The sequence below is a fragment of the Chlamydotis macqueenii genome, chromosome 1 (assembly GCF_036417535.1).
Source record: "Chlamydotis macqueenii isolate bChlMac1 chromosome 1, bChlMac1.mat, whole genome shotgun sequence".
NCBI lineage: Eukaryota > Metazoa > Chordata > Aves > Otidiformes > Otididae > Chlamydotis > Chlamydotis macqueenii.
Window position 1 is genome coordinate 54,700,505 of NC_141556.1, and position 18,759 is coordinate 54,719,263.

At 50.1% G+C, this 18,759-nt stretch overlaps 1 protein-coding gene across 2 annotated transcripts; it reads left to right on the forward strand.

The window, feature by feature from the left end:
* Nucleotides 1-1,976: 1,976 nt before the first annotated feature.
* LOC104477340 (suppressor of cytokine signaling 1) lies at nucleotides 1,977-18,559 on the forward strand. Of its 2 annotated transcripts, none has more exons than XM_086740105.1 (2): nucleotides 1,977-2,048; nucleotides 17,085-18,559. In XM_086740105.1, exon 2 carries the CDS (start codon nucleotides 17,151-17,153, stop codon nucleotides 17,832-17,834), a length of 684 nt encoding a protein of 227 aa, XP_086596231.1. In that variant the 5' UTR covers nucleotides 1,977-2,048; nucleotides 17,085-17,150; the 3' UTR covers nucleotides 17,835-18,559. The 2 variants fall into 2 exon arrangements, with proteins under 2 accessions (XP_086596231.1, XP_086596230.1); XM_086740104.1 differs by lacking the exon at nucleotides 1,977-2,048 and adding an exon at nucleotides 13,657-13,764.
* Nucleotides 18,560-18,759: the final 200 nt, after the last annotated feature.

Consider the following 18,759-nt stretch of genomic DNA (forward strand, 5'->3'; position numbering starts at 1 on the left):
GGATGAGAGAGAGAAGAATGAGACCCACAGACAGTCTCTGAGCAGTGAGGCTGGTTGTGACTTTTTACAGGCAAAGATGAAGAGGAAGAATAAAAGGCAGAATTAGACTGGTCCAGTTAATGTTAAGGAAAGGTGGCTGGCAGAGTCTATGAAGTCACCCAATAAATGCTATAAATATCCACAGAGAGAAACGGACTCCCTACTAGGCAACTATAAAGCAAGCCACACAATATTTTTGAAGCTGCCATCCAAAAATACAAAGAAAAGTGTGACAAGTCTACTTCTAAACCAAAAATGGAACAGATGAGCACTTTGTCTCTGCTGTGATTTAGGACTCCAGCGGCATGTCCTCTGACTGACGCCTCCCTGAAAAAGAATTAAGCGCTTTGCCTAGACTCTTATGGAAGTTCAGAAATTCTTCTGTGGTCCGCAGCATCTTCATGCGTAGCTGAAAGAGAAAAAACAAGGACTGATGTCTCAATGCTCAGTGGAACTTCTGGCAAGGCTGCAGATCAGATGCAGTGGTGTGTTTCTGACTGCTTCGTGCTCCCTAGCAATGCAAAGCAGCTGTAAAGCTCTTTTAGTCGGCTGCTCAGCCCAGACTTTCGGCTGCTTTGCATCCCTGGGCTGGTGCAGAGCAGCCCGAGCGTGTCTGTCGGGTGTCTGCAGTACAGCTTTTTCAACAGGGCGATTCACCGGGGAATGCACGCAACGGGGAACGCCTGCAGCAGTCTCAGTGGGATCTAGAGAAAGTAGGCAGGTGACCAAGAGCTGCCTAATTGTAGGCCAGGCCTCTAACGACGGTGGGGTTTGTACTGAATTCCAAAGCTTCTGCTGTTACATCTCTTCTCTTTCAGCAGTAATGTACTTGCGGTATGCACCACGTGGTGCGCTCTTTATATTTTACATCGTACATTTTTTGCACGTTATCCCATTTTTTTTCCCTGATTTCCAGTATTTTCATTTGACCCACCAAGGCAACAGCGGGCGTTTTTAGGCAGGCCCCTCAAGCACGCCTTTACGCTGCCGCACACCCTGCGCTGCCAGGGTGCCCGGTGCCCTTTTGGGAGCTCCTGCAGTGCCCAAGAGGAGCTGGAGGAAATCTGGCTGTGGCAGTAAAGACCGGGACAGCCTCCCCGTTTACCCCTGGTGTAAAGGGCCCCCGTTTGCTGGCTCTGCTGCCCCGGGCCCGTGCACAGCCCCCCGGGCCTGGACGTAGCCCCCCTACCAGGGCCTTTGACCACCCTGATGTCCCAGCCCCGGGGCACAGCACCCCTCCGTTCCCGGTGCTGGCAAGCTCTGACGGCTCAGCCCAGTGCCGGAGGGCAGCAGCCGGTAACCGGGAGGAGGGGCAGACCCCCGGGCCCCGCTGCCGCCGTCGGGGCCCGCCGACACCTCCCCGGGGCGGCGCGTGGCACCGGCGGGTCCCGGGGGGCGGTGGGTGCCGCCGTGCCGTCCCGGTGCGCTGCGTCCGCCAGCCTGCAGCGGAGGGGCTTCCACAGCCCTTTTTTTTCCTTTTTTTTTCTCTCTCTCCCTCAATTCGTCCAACTTTTTTAAAAAAAAAAAAAAAAAAGAAACAAAACTTTTTTCTTCTTTTTTTTTTTTTTTTCCCCTTGCGAGAGCCACGCCGTGGAAAGACGAGGTGGTGGTGGTGGTGGTGGAGGAGGGAGAAACCCCTCCCCTTCCCCTCCCCCGTGGCTCCTTCCTCGGAAAAGAAACACTTGGGGGGTTTCCTCCCCTCCGCTCCCCGGAGCCGCAGCCACCGCCGCGGCGCCCGCCCCCCCACCCCGTGGCCGAGGAAGGCCCGGCGGGGACCCCTCCCCGCCCCCGGGGAGCCGCGCACCGGCCCCTTTGTGAGTTGAGGGGCCGGGGGTTGGGGCGGGGGGTGGGATGCGGAGCGCGGCAGGGAGCGGGGCCGCCTCCGTTTCGCTTTGGGGCGGGAGAGCGCCGGCGGCGGGGCGGGGGGCAGGGCCGCTGTCGCCCCGGCACTGAGCGCTCGCTCGCACCGGCGGCAGCGCCGCCCGCCCGCGGCCCCGGAGGTGCCGAGAGTAAGTTTTGCGGCGTTAACTGAAACCGGCCTGTTTGGGGGGGGGGGTGTTGTCTGTCTCCTCCGGTCCCCCATCCTTGGCTTCTTACCGGGGCGGGGGGGTGAACCCCCCCCATCCCCGTTGGTTTGGCTCCGGGGGCGGCGGGGGGGGGCGTTGGGGCTGTTGCTGGCTGGCGAAGAGGGAGCGTGCTGGGCTCGGGGGGTGTCGGGGAGGATTTGGGGTGCCGGCAGCTGACTGTCGGCCCTGAAGGGAGCCATGTGCCGTGGTTGGGGGGAGGGGGTGGTGCTGGAAGCGGCCTGGGGGGCTCCATGGAGCTCTGGGCTTGTCAAGGTGTTGTCCACAGCATCGGGGCAGGGACATCCTCGTTTTGAAGTGAAACCTGCAAATTATGAAATATCTCAGGTGGGTCTGTAAGGAAGCAGCCGCATGGGTCCCGGGAGAGGGAACCTTGGTCTTCATGCCGTTTCTTTCTCTTCACATCGACCACTGGAGAAGAGGTGCACGGGCTGTTACGCTTCGTCTTCGCTGGAAAAGCGAGCTGCTTGCCAGAACCGAAGGCGTTACGGGGAAATGGGGTAACGGTGAACCGGGAGCGTACGTGCCCGCTGGGGTTGCCCTTGAAAGGCAGAGGAACTCGCCATCCTCCAGAGCCGGCACAGTCAGAACGCAGCCTCACACCTGCCTTTTCTCAGAAGATCAGTGCTGCGCACCCGTGAAAAGCCTCATCGGCAAAGGTTATCGCTCAAACCTCCTCCTTTATGCAATCTGAGTCATGGTGCTCGCAGCCATGTAGGATCCGCTACTCACTTTTTCCCACAAGCACACATGCTCTTACTGAGAATTTTGGAATAGTTACCACCTAAAACCTCAGCTCATGCTACTCTGCGGATTTTTTTTTTTTTTCCTTTTTAAAAAATTTAGTTTGTGTATGCCTTCCTGCTCAGTAGAAGCTTAGCAACAGGATTTGGATGAACCCTGGAGGTAACTGAGAGGAACTCAAGAATGTTAAATTAATGTCCTTGGGTTGTTTTCTTCCCCTGCATGGGTGAAGGAGGGGGATGTGGCTTGACCATTGTTCTGGAAAGCTGAGGGTAAAGATTATTGTCAGCAAGCTGCTATTTAGGACTGTGTGGTCCAGACAGCGCCGTTTGCTAGTCCTAGTCCATGCAGCTCTCAGAGAACTTAAATGAAAAACCCAGTCACATGCTGACCATGCTTAACTCTGTAAAATGGGGTGGGATCAGAAATAACTACAGTTTCCTGATGTTTCATTCTCTATTGACTGTGCCCGTAACAGAGTGTGCAGACATTTCTTCTCTCTCCAAACAATTGCAACTGCAGTTCAGATGCTGGGTGAACGTCAAATAGCCCATTCAGTCACAGCGGGGCTATGGTCATGTGCTTAAAAATTATGCACATGCACAGAAGTTTGTGGGACTGAGGCACTATTATCCCATAATGTTGGTCTTGGTTGAATCAAGTTACGACGAGATGTGGCCAGTCGCTGCAGATGAAGCCAAGCTTTGTTTCGGTGTTTGCGAGCGATTCTGCTGGGTGTGTGATTTACAATGTAGTTGGTGAAGTGTGGATTCATGTCGCCTCCAGAGTGGAAGGCTCTCGGGCACAACGTGTGGGATTGCTGGGATGCCAACCTCCCACACAGGTTCCCGTCTTTTCCTGAGCTAGACCGGGATCTGGGCCTTTGTTATTTCTGTGGTCCTTGTTATCGTTCGGTATGTCGTATGTCCTTCAATAACCTGGCTTACATATCACTTACTTAAACGTGGTGGGGTTGAGAGGCAGCAGAGGGCTTTTGTTTAAGACTGCATTGGAAGGCACAGGTGAAACCGTGCTGGGGCCCTGAAAAGCACGCGTAGAGGAGCACCAGGGAAAGGCTGAATTTCTGCACATCCTCCCAGGTGTGTGTCCCTGTCCCTGCCGTGCTTGCCCAGAGGGGGCCGAATTCAGTTTCCGGATGACAATCTCAGACATGCAGCCAGTGCCTCTTACCCTCAATCCAGCTGGGATTTCTGTGAAGTTGGTGGTCGGTTTGCGCAAGGATGGAGCTGGAGCTGGGTGGTGTAAATTCTTAGTTGCTGTCACTAATATTGTGGTTGCATTGCTGAGAAACAAAGGAGGAAATGTGCCTTTGGAGCTGTGTTTCTTCCCTTGCTCCTCTTTCTCTCCATCCCCACCAGCGTTTCGCTCTTCCCTCCAAGTCTTTCCATGCAGCTCCTCGCCACCCCATCTCCCCCTACCACCCACAGGCTTCTCCCTCCTGGTTTCTCCTACCTTGGTTTGGTCAGCAATGAACAGATAATGGCAGTACTTAAATAGGACATCATTTGGGTCGAGTTGACAGTGTGGTTAGATTAATAAAAGCTGTGGGGAGATGACGTGTTCCTGAGCTGTTATTCCAGGCCACTGGAGATCTTGGCTAGTGGTGCTCGCCAAAAGCTCACAAGCCGGGAAAGGTGGGCACCTGCATCTCTTCCTGTAAATGAAAATGTGGATGGTACAAGAGCTGAGTATGCCATACAGGGATTATATCCTTTTACAGAGTGAAGGCATTAAGTGTGCGTGTCATTAGGAGGCATCTATTTATTTAAAATCATGCAACTAAATGTTACATTGATTAGATCCGTGATTTCGTGAGAGGAGAGGCAGAAAGCAGCCATGATATCAACTTACCCCCTTCTATCCTGTCAGCTTACTTCACTACTGCCTGCTTTTCTGGTTTGCATTTGTGCATATCCTGCAGCCATCTGCCTCAGTAAGGTATTTATTAGCTCACCATTTTGCTGAAGTCTGTCTCAGACCCTTAAAAAAAAAAAAGGTGCAGTGGTGTTTGATGTAGCAGGATTTGGTGGCTTTGTGTTAGTGAGCGGTCAAAATTACTCGAGTAAAATTCTTTTCCCCTGCCCCCCCCCCCCCGACCAAGTGCAAGATTTCAAGTTAAGATTTAGAAGTGAGAAGTGTAGAAAGTCCAGCTTTTATAAACTTCTGGGAATCTCAGCTTCGATAGGTATTTAGTAGTTCAAAGTGTTCATTCAGTTCTAGTAAAATCGCTAAGTGCTGGTTTTGTGTTGTCTTTGGAGGCTTTAGAGCTGCCCCCTTATTTTTGTCCTCTTCAGTGGAGAAATGAAAAGGCCTGTGTGCACTTCACAGGAAATGAGTGTCTGATACAGGCTTGCAGGCTGCACATTTCCAAGAACTGCTCTCAAGGTATTTTGATAATGCACATTCTCTCTTGCCTTCTCCCTTCCTGCTCCCCATGAGCTTTCTGTGCTTCTGCTTGTTCGCAAGCACACGCGGAGGAAAGAATTGAGCGGTGCCAAGGCTAAGTTTGCAAACAGGCTGCTTCAGCTTTACATCGGCTCTTTGGGACTTGTGGCTGGCAAAATTGGGTTAAGCTGTCAGCATTCAGTTGCCTTTGTCTAAGCAGAGAGTTTTTGTCCTCCCCCTCATCCCCTGGAAATGCTAAAGAAAAAATTTGACTTCAGATTGTGACTTGTGCAACAGGGGTGGTTTTGTGTGCGATTCTGCAGTTCAGAAACAGCTTTGGATCGACTTTCGTACTTCCTCAGTGGCAAAGTTTGTGTGGAAACTTAGGCTAAGGCTGTCAGGGAAGAAAGTAAGTGTGACTATTAGCAGTTGGAAAACGTCAAAGATCTCTGTTCCTGTTCTTGCAATCTGAACTGCGTAGCTGGGCTTCTGCGCAGCTTTGCTGAGGATGCCTTGCTAAAGTCAGCGTAGGTTTGCCTGGGTTGGCACGTTAGTGGTGATGCTTTTTGACAGAACAGCAATGTTCTTCTTCATTCGTGTTATTCTTCATGCGTATTTGAGTTCTTCCTTGTTTTCTGGTGAGAGATTTTTGGGATGTGGAGGGAGGGAAGCTGGAGCTGGAGAAATATTCACTGATCTCCACTTCTAGGAGTTACGTTCACCCTCCAAGGCTCAGCTGTGACACGAGGAACCAAGAGCCCCACTCAAGGGGACGCTGAGATAGAGGGAGTGTTTCTTTCTAACCTCATTGCCACTACCATTTCTGATTCAGAGCTGTTTTAGCAGTAATCACTGAAATGGGCTGTTTGTGTAAGATGCACACCAATATTCAAGTCAGCACATAAAAGCAAGAGGTGCTGTTCTTCTTAGTCATTTAAAAAAAAATGAGGGAAAAACAGGCTGAGCTGCTTTAACTACTCTGCAGCAGGTCCATGGTTGATTCCTTGTAGTGACTTTATAAACCCTTGTTTACTACTTCAGTTTTGCACGACTAAGGGACGTTTATGCCTTGTGCTGGGCTGCCGTAAGTCTTATGTAAAGTTTGAATGGTTAAGAGGTGGCTTAAAAAGGTGATGCTGAAAAACCCCAGCCCTTTGCTGCTGGATCCCTCTGCCCAAGGTCTGCTAAAGCATAGGATGGTGAGTACTTCACAGAGACAAAGCAGAGACGTTGAGAAAGAAGAGAAATGAGACTCCTCAGATCAGCTCTCTCACTTTCCCCAGCAGCAGCATTTTAATGTCTATGTGATTGGAGTTTTTCCTTTTATGAGTTTTAAAATTAGTTACTTTTCAATCTCGGTCACCTTTGAACTTCCTCTCTTCTAGTTTTATGAAAGAATGTAAAAAGAACGGCTTGATTGTGCTGTATCTTTCTCTTGCATCCCCTCGTTATCTGTCTGCTCTCTAACCTGAGCATGAGGTTTCTCCAGCTCTCTCTGTCTGAACACTTCCATGTGACTTCTTATCACCCATCTTTAGGTCTGTCCCCTTTGTTTCAGCTCTGTTTGTTTTTATTTAAGGTGATTAGAACTCAGTGTATTAGCACAGGTGGTGACATTAATGTTACGTTCCCACCCATCCATTTTGCAACCTCACACTCCTGTTTGCTTCTTGTTTTTTCATGACTGCTTTTACATTCGGAGCTAGAGCTTTCCTTAACGAATTCTCAGCACGGTTACTCGGCTCATTCGTCAGCTGCGCTGCTTAATTTATTGCTGTTTTTTGAAATATAGACCCCGTTTGTTTTCCTACAAGTCCTCATCCTCTTGCGTTTGTGAGGACAGAGTCTCACCTGGCCTCCTGGAGCTTGCCAGCCTGCCAAATTTTGAGTGACCTCTGACTTCTCTGGCCTGCAGAGAGTGAAGTGATTTTGTCACTGCTCGCCCAGGGAAGGCAATGGAGGGGGCTCGCCGCTTTTTCAGCTGTCTGCCTACGTTTAAGTAACATGAGGCTGGAAGCTGTGGGGCGAGGTTAGACCTCCGGTGTTTGAGGTGTCGTGGTCAGCTTGAAGACAGAGGGAGGTGATTTCTAGAGAGGGACCTGGGTCAACATGTGTGTTTGCATGGGCAGGGGGAGGGAGCTGCTTGCACTTGAGCTGGGGGAGGCATTGGGCTACTTGTACCCACTGACCTGTCACGGGGAGAGATGCTCTGTAGAGTGGGCTGGGTTGATCCGAGCGGGGAAGACGCAGCAGCTGGGAGGGCGGTGGAAAGGTGATCAGATGTGCTGGGGCTGACATGCCTTGGCTTCCTCCAGACACCCCTTTTCCATACCCCTTTTCCACATCCCATTGCCCTGGGGCATGACTGCTCTTTGTCTGCTGTCCACCTCCTTTACGGGTCCCAGGATGCTGCTGGCTCTTTACTTCCTGCACCGCGTCTTGGTTTTTGGTGTGCTTCTGCCATGGAGGCTTTAGGGAAGCACAAGACATGTCCCGGCAGCTGTTGCTGCTTCAGATATTGTCTTCTTGATGGAGAGTTCTGTCCAGTGATTGCCTCTCCCCCACACTCAGGTAGCCATGTGCTGCTCGTGCCTTAGCAGTGCCTGTCAAAAAAAATGTTCCTTACCACACTTGCCACCCTTTGGCAATTGGTAGTAGCAGCTAATTTGATTGAGAGAGCACCTCTCTCTGCATCTTAACTAGCCATTTCCAAATTCCTTAAAAATCCGTGGGTGTAGTCACAGAATCATAGAATAGTTAGGATCAGAAGGGACCTTTAAAGGCCATCTAGTCCAACCCCCCTGCAAGGAGCAGGGACATCTCCAACCAGATCAGGTTGCTCAGAGCCCCGTCCAACCTGGCCTTGAATGTTTCCAGGGATGGGGCATCCACCACCTCTCTGGGAAACCTGTGCAACTGTTCCACCACCCTCATTGTAAAAAATTTCTTCCTTATATTTAGCTTAAATCTACCTCCCTCTTTTAAAAACATTACCTCTCATCCTGTCACAACAGGCCCTGCTAAAGATTTTCTCCCCATCTTTCCTGTAGGCCCCCTTTACATACCACTGTAAGGTCTCCCTGGAGCCTTCTCTTTTCCAGGCTGAGCAGCCCCAACTCTCTCAGCCTGTCCTCACAGGAGAGGTGCTCCAGCCCTCTTACCATCTTCGCGACCCTCCTCTGGACCCTCTCAAACTGGTCCACATCCTTCTTGTGTAGGGGGCTCCAGAGCTGGATGCAGTACTCCAGATGGGGTCTCACCAGAGCAGAGTGGAGGGGGAGAATCACCTCCCTTGACCTGCTGGCCATGTGTTCCACTGACTTTCTGCTCTTTAATGTCACTTTCCCCCATCTCCTCTGATAGAGCCCTGCCCCTCGGTTAAGTAGCATTAAATACTGGGGAATCTCATCAGCATCCTATGCAAGAAAAATAAGAGGAATATCTGCTCACTTATGTAGCTTTTCTGTAGTGTCCTTTCTTCTGTTCTGCAAGTGCCTACTTGCTCATATCCCAGTGAATGAAATTATTCCCCCAGAGGTTTTCTGGTTTTGATAAACTGAAAATTCCATTTGTTTTCTGGTTTGGTTTTTTTTGTTTTGTTTTGTTTATGTTGGCTACCTGTTGGCCCAGTTTCATGACAGCTATCCTCATGTAAATTTGCTCACTACCGTCAGTAATATATATTCCTTTATATTGCCTTCACCAGGGTTAGCTTTTTATCCTCTGAAGGATTATTGAGGTTGTAGAGAGATTTGGGCAGGTACTGAGGTTTTATAGTGTGTGTGTGTTTGGTGCTTCTGATCCATGGCAGAGTCCCTTGCAAGGTGTCACACCTACAGCTGATACCTGCAGTGTGACCTGTATTGTCCCCCAAGCCTGTCCTCTTAGCTGGGCAGTGTCTCTCCTCCATAATTTGTGGGAGGTCTGCACACTGTCACTTTAAGATTTCCTAAATAACCTCTCATTATTTAAGGGTTTTTTTTCTTCTCACTTTTGACTCTCAGGATTAGTTTCTTTATTTTGTGTGTTGGAAATCCCCCATTATGAAACTTATTGTTGTGTGGTGCATTTTTGCTTTGTGACCCTTGCCCCTTCCTCTGAAGGCACAGTAACTGACACTGCTCAGTGGCCCCTCACGTCAGCTGATCCTTCTTAAGAGCCAAGGGACGATCTCTCCCCCTGTGCTCTGGCTTACGTTGGTTAAGCACCTGGGAGTCTCCTCTAGAATCACAGAATGGTTTGGGTTGAAAGGAACCTTAAAGATCATCTAGTTCTGACTCCCCGGCCATGGGCAGGGGCACCTTCCACTGGACCAGGTCACTCAAAGCCCCATCCAACCTGGCGTTGAACACTTCCAGGGATGGGGCATCCACAGCTTCTCTGGGCAACCTGTTCCAGTGCCTTGCCACCCTAGTTCTGATCATAGTTCTGATCATGATACTACATCAGTTTTTTTACTGCTCATTTCTTAGAGTTAGTTGCTTCCTTGAATTCCTTTATTGCTGAATGCGATGGTTTTGATAGGAAGGCACGGCCATCGCAGGGACTGCTGACAGCCTTAGCTTCTCAGGATTTACTCATTTCCCCAAACAGGGTGCTGGAACAACTGAACAAAGTCAGTTTAGCTGAGAGAGGCTGGAACGGAGGAAACATACCTGTGCTGCTGGTCTGGTGATGGGAGGAGCTGGCAAGGCTGAGGAGTCATGATGCAGAGCTCTGCACTGACTGAGTGCAAGGATGCGGCCCCAGGATTTGCTACCCCCTTCCCACTGATCCCCCTCTCATGTTGGGGAGACAGGACAGAGCATTTCCAATAGAGAGCCAAGAGGGACTGGTGTTTTCTTGGCCTCTTCCTCCTCATTTCTGCACTGAAACTGGGGAGACCCCCAGCCACCTTCCCAGAGGGCTGCTTCCCCGGGCGGTAGGAAGGGAGGGAAGGCAAGGCAGCCACACGGAGGCTGTTTCCCCAGTCTGAGCACAGGGCTGAGGCTTTGTGTAGCTCTGCTGCACGAACATTTGCAGGATGGCTGCTCGTTAGGAAACTGCAAAGGTCAGGAGCAAGCAACTGGGCTTCCCTCGCTTACCAAAAATGCTGTTGTGCTGGCCAGAGGTAAGCAACAACTCTCTTTCCTTAAGCCATGGCAGGATGGCCTCAGCTGCAGCTTTGAAGCTCAGCAGTAACCCCTACTGATTTCCTTTTTCTAGCTTTTTTTTTTTTTTTCTTTTAATTCTCTTTTCACCAGTTACAGAGGGGAAAAAATAATTCTGATTCCAATAGAACCTGTATTTACCGGAAGTCAGCTGGTAGTTTTACTTGCTGTGGAATAAGCTGTAGTTGCTTGCGGGTACTGCAGAGCAGCCTTCGAGTTCAGGGAAGCGATTTGGCTTCTCTGTTATTCTGAAGTGGCAGGATTACCGTTTCACACTGGGCTGTTTCTACGAGGAACAGGCTGTTTCCTTTGGAAGCAGTTGTTTTGAATGGGCACAGTATACCTAAGATGTGAGGAGGGGACCCTGAAAACGGAGTCTTTCTTCCAGCTTTTTTGGTTAGTCCAGCCAAAGCAATTAGCTTTCCCTGTAAGCTGCCACGTTTCTTTTGTTTGAAGCATGTTATGCAGAAACCAAACATGCTTGTGGACTTCCCTGCCTTGAAGACTATTTGACACACATCACACTGTCTTGTGAGTTTTCTTGGGGTAAAAACCTTTTAGTCTGTGTCAGCAAAGTGTCACATTAATGCAGAAAACGCATGTCATAGAAAAATATGATGAGAAGTACAAAAACCTAAATATCGGATCCATGGGAAGTTATTTGTAGGTTTTGAAGTATGTTGTCCAACCCCAAAATGCTGGGAACAGTTTAATAAGAGCAGTCTTCTTGCAGGGTCTCCAGCAGCTGGTTCCCAGAGCCAACATGCATGATCCTCCTGCTCGGCACCTCTGCTGTCTGAGGGCAGGAACTGACACGGAGTGTTTGTTCTGCCTCGACTTTTAAAATGTGTTATTTATATATTTTATTTTTTAAATGTATTTTTAATATTTTTTTATAAATGTATTTTTATATATCCCTATATCCCTGGTCTTATAGGGAAACACAATTTGAGTTTGGGGTGTGCACGTGTATGTGTGGTGTGGGGTTTTTTTTTTCATTTTTCCATGTATTCCCTCACATATCAGACGTAACGGCAGCCTCGCATCAAACCCTATTTATAGCCGTGGCATAAAAGATAGAGGGAACTGCAAAGTCTCCTAGACCTGCTTTGTGCTGGAGAAATTGGCTGTGATTAACGTTGGTCCTCTTAGCTGAGCTGCGCCACATTCCTCACCTAACCACAGCTCCCTCTGTGCTCTTTGGCGCACATCTGTTTGCGCGTCTCCTGCCTTTCCCTTCCCCCTCCGCGAGCCCTTTCTGGACCAGTCCCACTTGCCTTGGCCGTGGAAGGGTGCTCATGACAAGGGGCATTGGTGTGGCCGCGCAGCCACGCACTGTGGGGGTGACATTGTGGTTTAAACTGGTGCCAGTGTGTGGCAGACAGTGGCATCCATGGGAACCAGGCTGGCCCACCATTAAAACACAACATTGCGTGCTTGGCTCTTACCAGGGTGGTTTCTCTTCCAGATGTTGGCTCCAGCTTTACTTTGAAACATCCTCTCCAGCCACAAATCAGTAGGCAGCGCATTTTTGTGGGATGCAGACGTGCAAGCAAGAGATGTCTGCTCAAGTTCTGCCGCCTGTAATGGGGATGCTGCTGCAAGGGCTTGCAGGGTACCTCAGGGAGAGCTTTTCCAAATTATCCCAGCCTCCATCTAACTGCTCAGAGGGTTGCGGGATTGATAACTGGGAGATTTTGAGCTGAATGGAATGGGTAGCGTAGTAACGGGATAGACTCCTGGTTCTGCTAGATGCGAGTTAACGTGGCTTATGGGGTGTGTGCCCGGTCTGGGCTCGGCTGGGTGGGATGCAGGGAAGTGACGTTAAATAATGGAGCCCGGGTAGAAGTGAATCCTTACAGGGACTGCCTCTGAAAGGCGTGCAGAAGGCTGGGTTCATTTTTTCAGCTTGCTGATGGATCCACTGACAGATAGGTGATTGCACAAGTGGTGGTCTGCTGCTCCACACGGTCGGCAGGTTTAGTTTTTGATGTGTGGGGTGAGAAAGAAAAATCTCAACAGCGGGGGAAGCAGGGCAGGGTAGTGCAGGCCCGAACAGACTGGGTCAGTGTTCAGATAGCTCAGCAGCTAATGGCTACCTGCGCCACTTCAGATAAGGAAATCTAAATGTTGTGCATTGCATTGAGCACAAGTTTGAGTTTGCTGTTCCGAATTACAGAATCAAAGAATGGTTTGGGTTGGAAGGCACCTTTAAAGGCCATCTAGTCCAACCCCCTGCAAGGAGCAGAGATATTTCCAACCAGATCAGGTTGCTCAGAGCCTCATCCAGCCTGGCCTTGAGTGTTTCCAGGGACAGGGCATCCACCACCTCTCTGGACAACCTGTTCCAGTGTTCCACCACACTCACTGTAAAAAATTTTTTCCTTATATCTAGTCCAAATCCACTCTCTTTTGGTTTAAAACCATTACCCCTTGTCTTTTCACCACAGGCCCTACTAAAAAGTTTGTCCACATATTTCTTATAAGCCCCCTTTAAGTATTTAAAGGCCACTACAAGGTTTCCCTGGAGCCTTCTCTTCCCCAGGCTGAACAGCCCCAACTCTCTCATAGGAGAGGTGCTCCAGCTCTCTGATCATCTTCATGACCCTCCTCTGGACTCCCTTCAACAGGTCCACCCCCTTCTTATGTTGGGGGCTCCAGAGCTGTATGCAGTACTCCAGGTGGGATCTCACCAGAGCAGAGCACAGGAGGAGAATCACCTCCCTTGACCTGCTGGCCACACTTTTTTTGATGCAGCCCAGGATGCGGTTGGCTTTCTGGGCTGCAAGCACACATTGCTGATTCATATCCACCTTTTAATCCGCCAGTATCCCCAAGGTCCTTAACCTTAAGAATCCTTAAGCTTACTCTTGTTACCATCATCTCTTCACATTTGGGTTTTATTCCTGCTTCCAGAAGATGATGGCAACTTTAAGTAAGGTCTTTGCATTTGTCCTTAGGTCATCTGTGAGCTGTCTGGACCTAATCAGCTCATGACTTTGGAAGCAGCAATAATAATAACAACAAAAACAACAACAACAACGATCTGTTGTCTTTATTGCGATCTGAAGTGCTGTATACGTGCCTCTACAATAATACAGGTCAAAGAGGTTGAGACAGACAACCCATCCCCAGATCTGTTGTATTTTATGTCAACGATATGGTGAACTAAAGGGCTTATTCACCTGTTTGATGGGCATCTCTTTCTTTTCAAAGGATGGATCTGCTCTTAAGTAAGGCTTTGCAAAAACTGGGAAGTGCCACATCCGAGCTCTTGCATTTGGACCGTTTCCAGGCCTGATGTCCAGAAACTCATCCTTATGGGTGGTAAATTTAAAGAGGTAAGCTCTTTCAGGTGTCCTGGAGGAAGAGCACGAGAACAAATCGTAGCTGAGTACTTGAAGCTGCTGTTGAATGTGCTGGATTTGTCAAGCCTCAGGGTTGAGGGCTGACTTGGCTGACACCGGAGGCTGCGTACGGTCCCCTGGTTTGCTAGAATTGTCTCCTTGTATGAAATATGCTGCTTTGCCTGGGTAGTGAGCGAGGAGGAAAGCAGAATGCCCCGTGTCAAGAGCACTTATTTTGAAAAGCTCTTGAACTTGCAGTAGATCAGAAGGTCTGGGGGAAACTTATCCAGCCTTTTAATTAGCGGGACGCCAGCTTTTTAGGGTATACTGCTTTTGGCTGCAGGCGCTGGTCTGACTGTCTTGCAGCAGGGAGGTAGTAATGTGTTTAGGCGTTGGGTTTTTTTGGGCTTTTTTGAAGCGAGGGGCAGGGAAAGCAAATTGTGGTGTGCCATATCAGAAGAAGAACTCATTATGCATATGTATTCCATTACACTCGTGGGCTGGGTTATTCCTAATCCTGAGAGTCTGCTCATCCGCCTTGATGTGAGAGGCCATGTGCACGTAGGACCTGTTGACCCATTAAAAGGGGATCCTAAAGGTAATATCAGGAAGCACTTCTAGAGCGAATATTAATATAACTAATACTGCAGTGCATGCCAGGCAGTCATCTGGTGGGAATGGGTCACTGAAGCTAAACAAATGCGTGCGGTCTGAGGCTCTGACCCATATGTAGATTTCAAACCGAGTGAACAAATTGTGAGGGTGCTATTTTTGCATTTACTTTGAATTCGAAACGATGACACAGTCTCAGTTCTTAGTCAGTCAGCCTTCCAGTAGGAGTAGATTTTTCTTAAAGGACTTGGGAGAATGACTCAAGGTTGAAAACTGGGACGAACAAGTTTATTTTTTTTTTCTGTCAAATAGGATCTGCAGCTTTGAACAAATTATCTATTTGTTTGTTGTTTTTAAAACTAGCCTGGAAATGAAAGACAGCTGCCTGCTTCTGTTTTCCTGCTTGAATTCATTTTCCAACCTAGACCCATGAGATGATTGGCAAAATTTCCATTTGGACCCAAGAGAAGTTGCTGTTTGGGAAGAGTGGTTGCTGGTGGGAGCAAGGCTTCTTCTCGCTTCCATTGAGGCTGTAGCTGCAGCCCAGGAGGCAGCTGCTGGGAGTATGACCACCTTTTTCTGTAGTAGCTAATGTCAGAGGGCTCTATAGCTGCCTTACCCAGTAAAGAGGTAAAGGAAAGGGATAGAGATGCTGCAATGTCTTGTGGCACCTACACTACTGAGTTTTTGGTGGTGATAGATGGCCCCAGTCGCTGCACGTGTTGATCGTGTTTACTTGCGTTCTGCTCATTAAATCAACTTTCTCTGAGATTGATTCTGACTTGCTGAACCATCCAAGCAGCTTTCAATTGCTGCCTTTTTTTTTTTAAATGGAAAAGAAAAAACCCGACTTGATTAACTCCTTCCTACCCCTCCCACCTTTCTCTAAGTGTGGAATTTCCCTCCTGTGGTGACAAGTAGCTGAAGGGCAGGACTGGCATTCAGAATGGTACCGGGGATGTTGGCAGCTTGTGGACGGCAAATCCTAGGGCTAGAAACTGGAGGAGCTTCCCAGGCTGCTCTTGGAAAGGATGTTTATGGCTCCATGTATGGAGATGTGCCTGACAACTGCATTATTGGTATTACTGTTAAGTATGAGAGAGGTGTTAGGAGAGAAAAGATGACTGTAGGGAAGGCATTGTTGGGCAGATGCCTCTTTTCCAAAACTACTGTGCCCGTGGGAGGGAAAGATGTTTGGCCCTGCTACTCCATGTCCTCTCCCCAGGCGCAGAGTGGGCTCTGCACGACCGTCCTGCTGGCACGAGCACCAAAAGGAGCGCAAGGCTTTTGAATAGCCAGCAAAGGGTGAGAGATAAGGGGAATTTTGCAAAGAGTTAAGCCTAACCTAAAGCTCTCCCTCCAGAACAAGCCCTCCACGGGTCCCTGCACATTCCCTGGTGGGCTGCCTGCCCGCTATAAGCCACAGTGCTACCACGAGTCTGCGATGGGGTGGAATGCTGGAGACGGAGCAGCACGTCTCTTCCTCCGCTGCGGGCTGCGTGTCAGCAGTCTGTTCAGCTCCGAGCACGGCTGCGCTGTCAGCGAGTGTGACTGGGTTAATGGAGTATGTCAAGGGACCCAGGGCAGGGTTTGGCAGTGAGCTACTGGCTTGTCAGGCCTGGGGAAGTGGTATGTAACAGCTCAGCTTCTCACACAGAATGAGCCTCTGGCTTGGGGCTGTGGTTTTTATGTTTGTGCCTATACACACACAGAGTATGATGGGTTATATATATAATTGAAATGACTTGGATGGCTCATGGCAAGACCCGGTGCAGGAATCTGCATTTCTAAAAAACAGACAGCCTGGTGATAACAGGAGGGGCAGAAGATAAGCAGGGTTGTGGCAGTAAGGGAGGGCACTTTGAAGGCAGCACACGAGCAGAGGACGGTGACTGGGAGAGGGCAGCATCGTGTGCTGGCAGGGGAAGATGTACCTCTGGCAGAAACAGAAGTTAAGGGGCTCGAACAGCCTGAGCAGAGTCATTCCTTGGGCATCAGCAGTGTCTGGTAACAGCGTTAAGTAGTCTAATTTTAACAGTCCCAGCCCTGAAGTTGGTGGTGAAACGTTTCTTGAAGGGATCTTGATCTGAGGCCTTAGCTTTCTCCTGGCGCACTGAACAGGCATGCTCTGGTATGAGGGAGTGGTTCATGGGGTTTGGTGGGAAAGGCTCATTCTCATCTTCTGCTTTTTCTAAGTCCTGTTGTCTGTCCTTTTGTTGGAGAAAGGGTTGGAGAGCTGTGAGGAAACCTTTCTACCTTTCACTGAATGACAAAGCGAACGATACTTTCCCGCTTTGGGAAATTTTTCCCTTCTGATTTGGGCTGTCATTTCCCCTTGCCAGTCTCAAGGCCACTCTGAAAAGCCCCTGGACATCCAACAGAGGGAAATCTCAAAATACCAAGACCTGCTAGGTTCAAACCAGATTGCTGAAGGGTGTGCTGGGGAGCCTCTAGCTGTGAGTCACAGAAACCCAATGGATGCAGAGCTCTGTAAGGTGCTGTCTTGTGCTGGTGGGGGACCCAGGTGGAGCCCTTCCTGCACGTATGTCCTTGGTCATCCCTACAGCTGGGGGTTGGTGACCTACGGTAGGTCCTTGGTACCCTCTTTGGTACTCTTGCTGGTCTTTCTCCCTTGTGAAGTGTCTTCATTTGCCCAGCTAGGAGAAGCTATTGGTTTGCCTCACTGTCCTTCTGTCCTGCAGGCTGGATGCAAGGGAGGAAGCATGGTAAAGGCAGCGTCTCTCCAGGATCCATGGGCTCTTTGAGAGATGATCAGAGGGAGGCCAGATGATCAGCACAACACGCACGCCGTTGTTTCTCGTCCGCAAAGGCAGCATCGGAGTATTCTCCCCAGCCCCGCGCCCCCTGGCTTGCCCGATCGTTTCCGGATGTTTCGCAGCTGCGAGTGGGAGGTCCTGGAGAGATCCCTCAATATCCTTCAGGCCAGCGACTTCTACTGGGGCCCCTTGTCCGTGGGGGAGGCTCATGCCAAGCTCCAGCGGGAGCCCGTCGGCACCTACTTGGTGCGGGACAGCTCGCAGGGGAACTGCTTGTTCAGCCTGAGTGTGCGGATGCCGACTGGGCCCGTCAGCCTTCGGATCTCTTTCCAGGAGGGCTATTTCCGCCTGAAGAACTGGTTTTCAGACTGCGTGGTCCAGCTGCTGGAGCTGGTGGTGGCAGGGACCCGGAACAACCCCTTGCACTTTGACGAGATGGGAGGAACCCCCTTGGTCTTCTCTGAGCCCCTGTGCCGGAGCCGCCGGACGGTGCCCACGCTGCGAGAACTGTGCAGCCGGAACCTGCCTGCTGGTGCCGCTACGGGCGATGGAGCAGGGCTGGGGAGCAGCTTGGGGATGCGCCTGAGGGAGGAGGTGGTCTCACCCCTGGGCAGAAGGGGAGAGTCGGAGGGGAGTGTTGTCCCCAGCCCCTCTCCATCCTGGGCTGGGAGATGATGCTGTGCACATGGGAGACGAAGGGAGGTGGCTGTTACGTGGCTGTGCTGGTGGGATGCACACCGTGCCGGTGGGGCTGGACTGGCTGCTGGGAGAGGAAGGGGAGGGCAGGGGGAGCAGGGCTTGAACCCGCTGACTCTGACAGCTGTGTCCTTGTATGTGCACAGCATGTGGCCTTCCCCAGAGGTGCTTGGGGTAAAGCCAAGCTGAAGAGCAGAGATTTCACACACCTCCCCCCGCCCCCCACCAAGTCCTGCTCTTCACTCCATTTATAAGCTTGAGAAGAAGATGAGTGGCCGGTCCTCCCAGGTCAGCCCTGTGTTTTCTTCTACCCCAAAGTGCCTAAGCTGATTTCTGATACAAATTTGCCCTCGTTAAGTGATGTGGCAGAGTCCAGTCCCACAGGAATGCAGCTTGGGCATTGGTGGGCACAACCCCTGTGCTGACCAGATACCCACGTAGCCGCAGCGGAGCGAGAGCACGTCGCGCTCCCTGCGGCACAAACGTGATGCCTGCCACTTCAGAGGCCAATGTTTGCACTGGAGGGAAACCATTGCAGCCACGTACGATATGTGCAGCTTCACTGGCTTTTGCGTTGCTTTATTTGAACAGATTTTTGGGAGTGCAGATGAGTGACGTTATACTAAGGGCATGGTCTTCCTGCGCTGGAAACTCTGATCTGAGGAGTCGAGTCTGCCCCTGTCCTGGGAGAGTGTGAACAGATGGGACCCAGCACCCTTTCTTGTGCTCATCTGATAGTATGCTGCTGCCACCTACAGAGTATAAATAGACATTCTGGTTTTGCCTCAGAAAAGGCAAAGAATTTTTTATACAAGACTTTAAAAAAAAATTTAATAAACATGTTTTTATACTTATTTTGAAAAGTCAGTGAATACATAGCGATATTTTCATTGCCTTGCAGTGT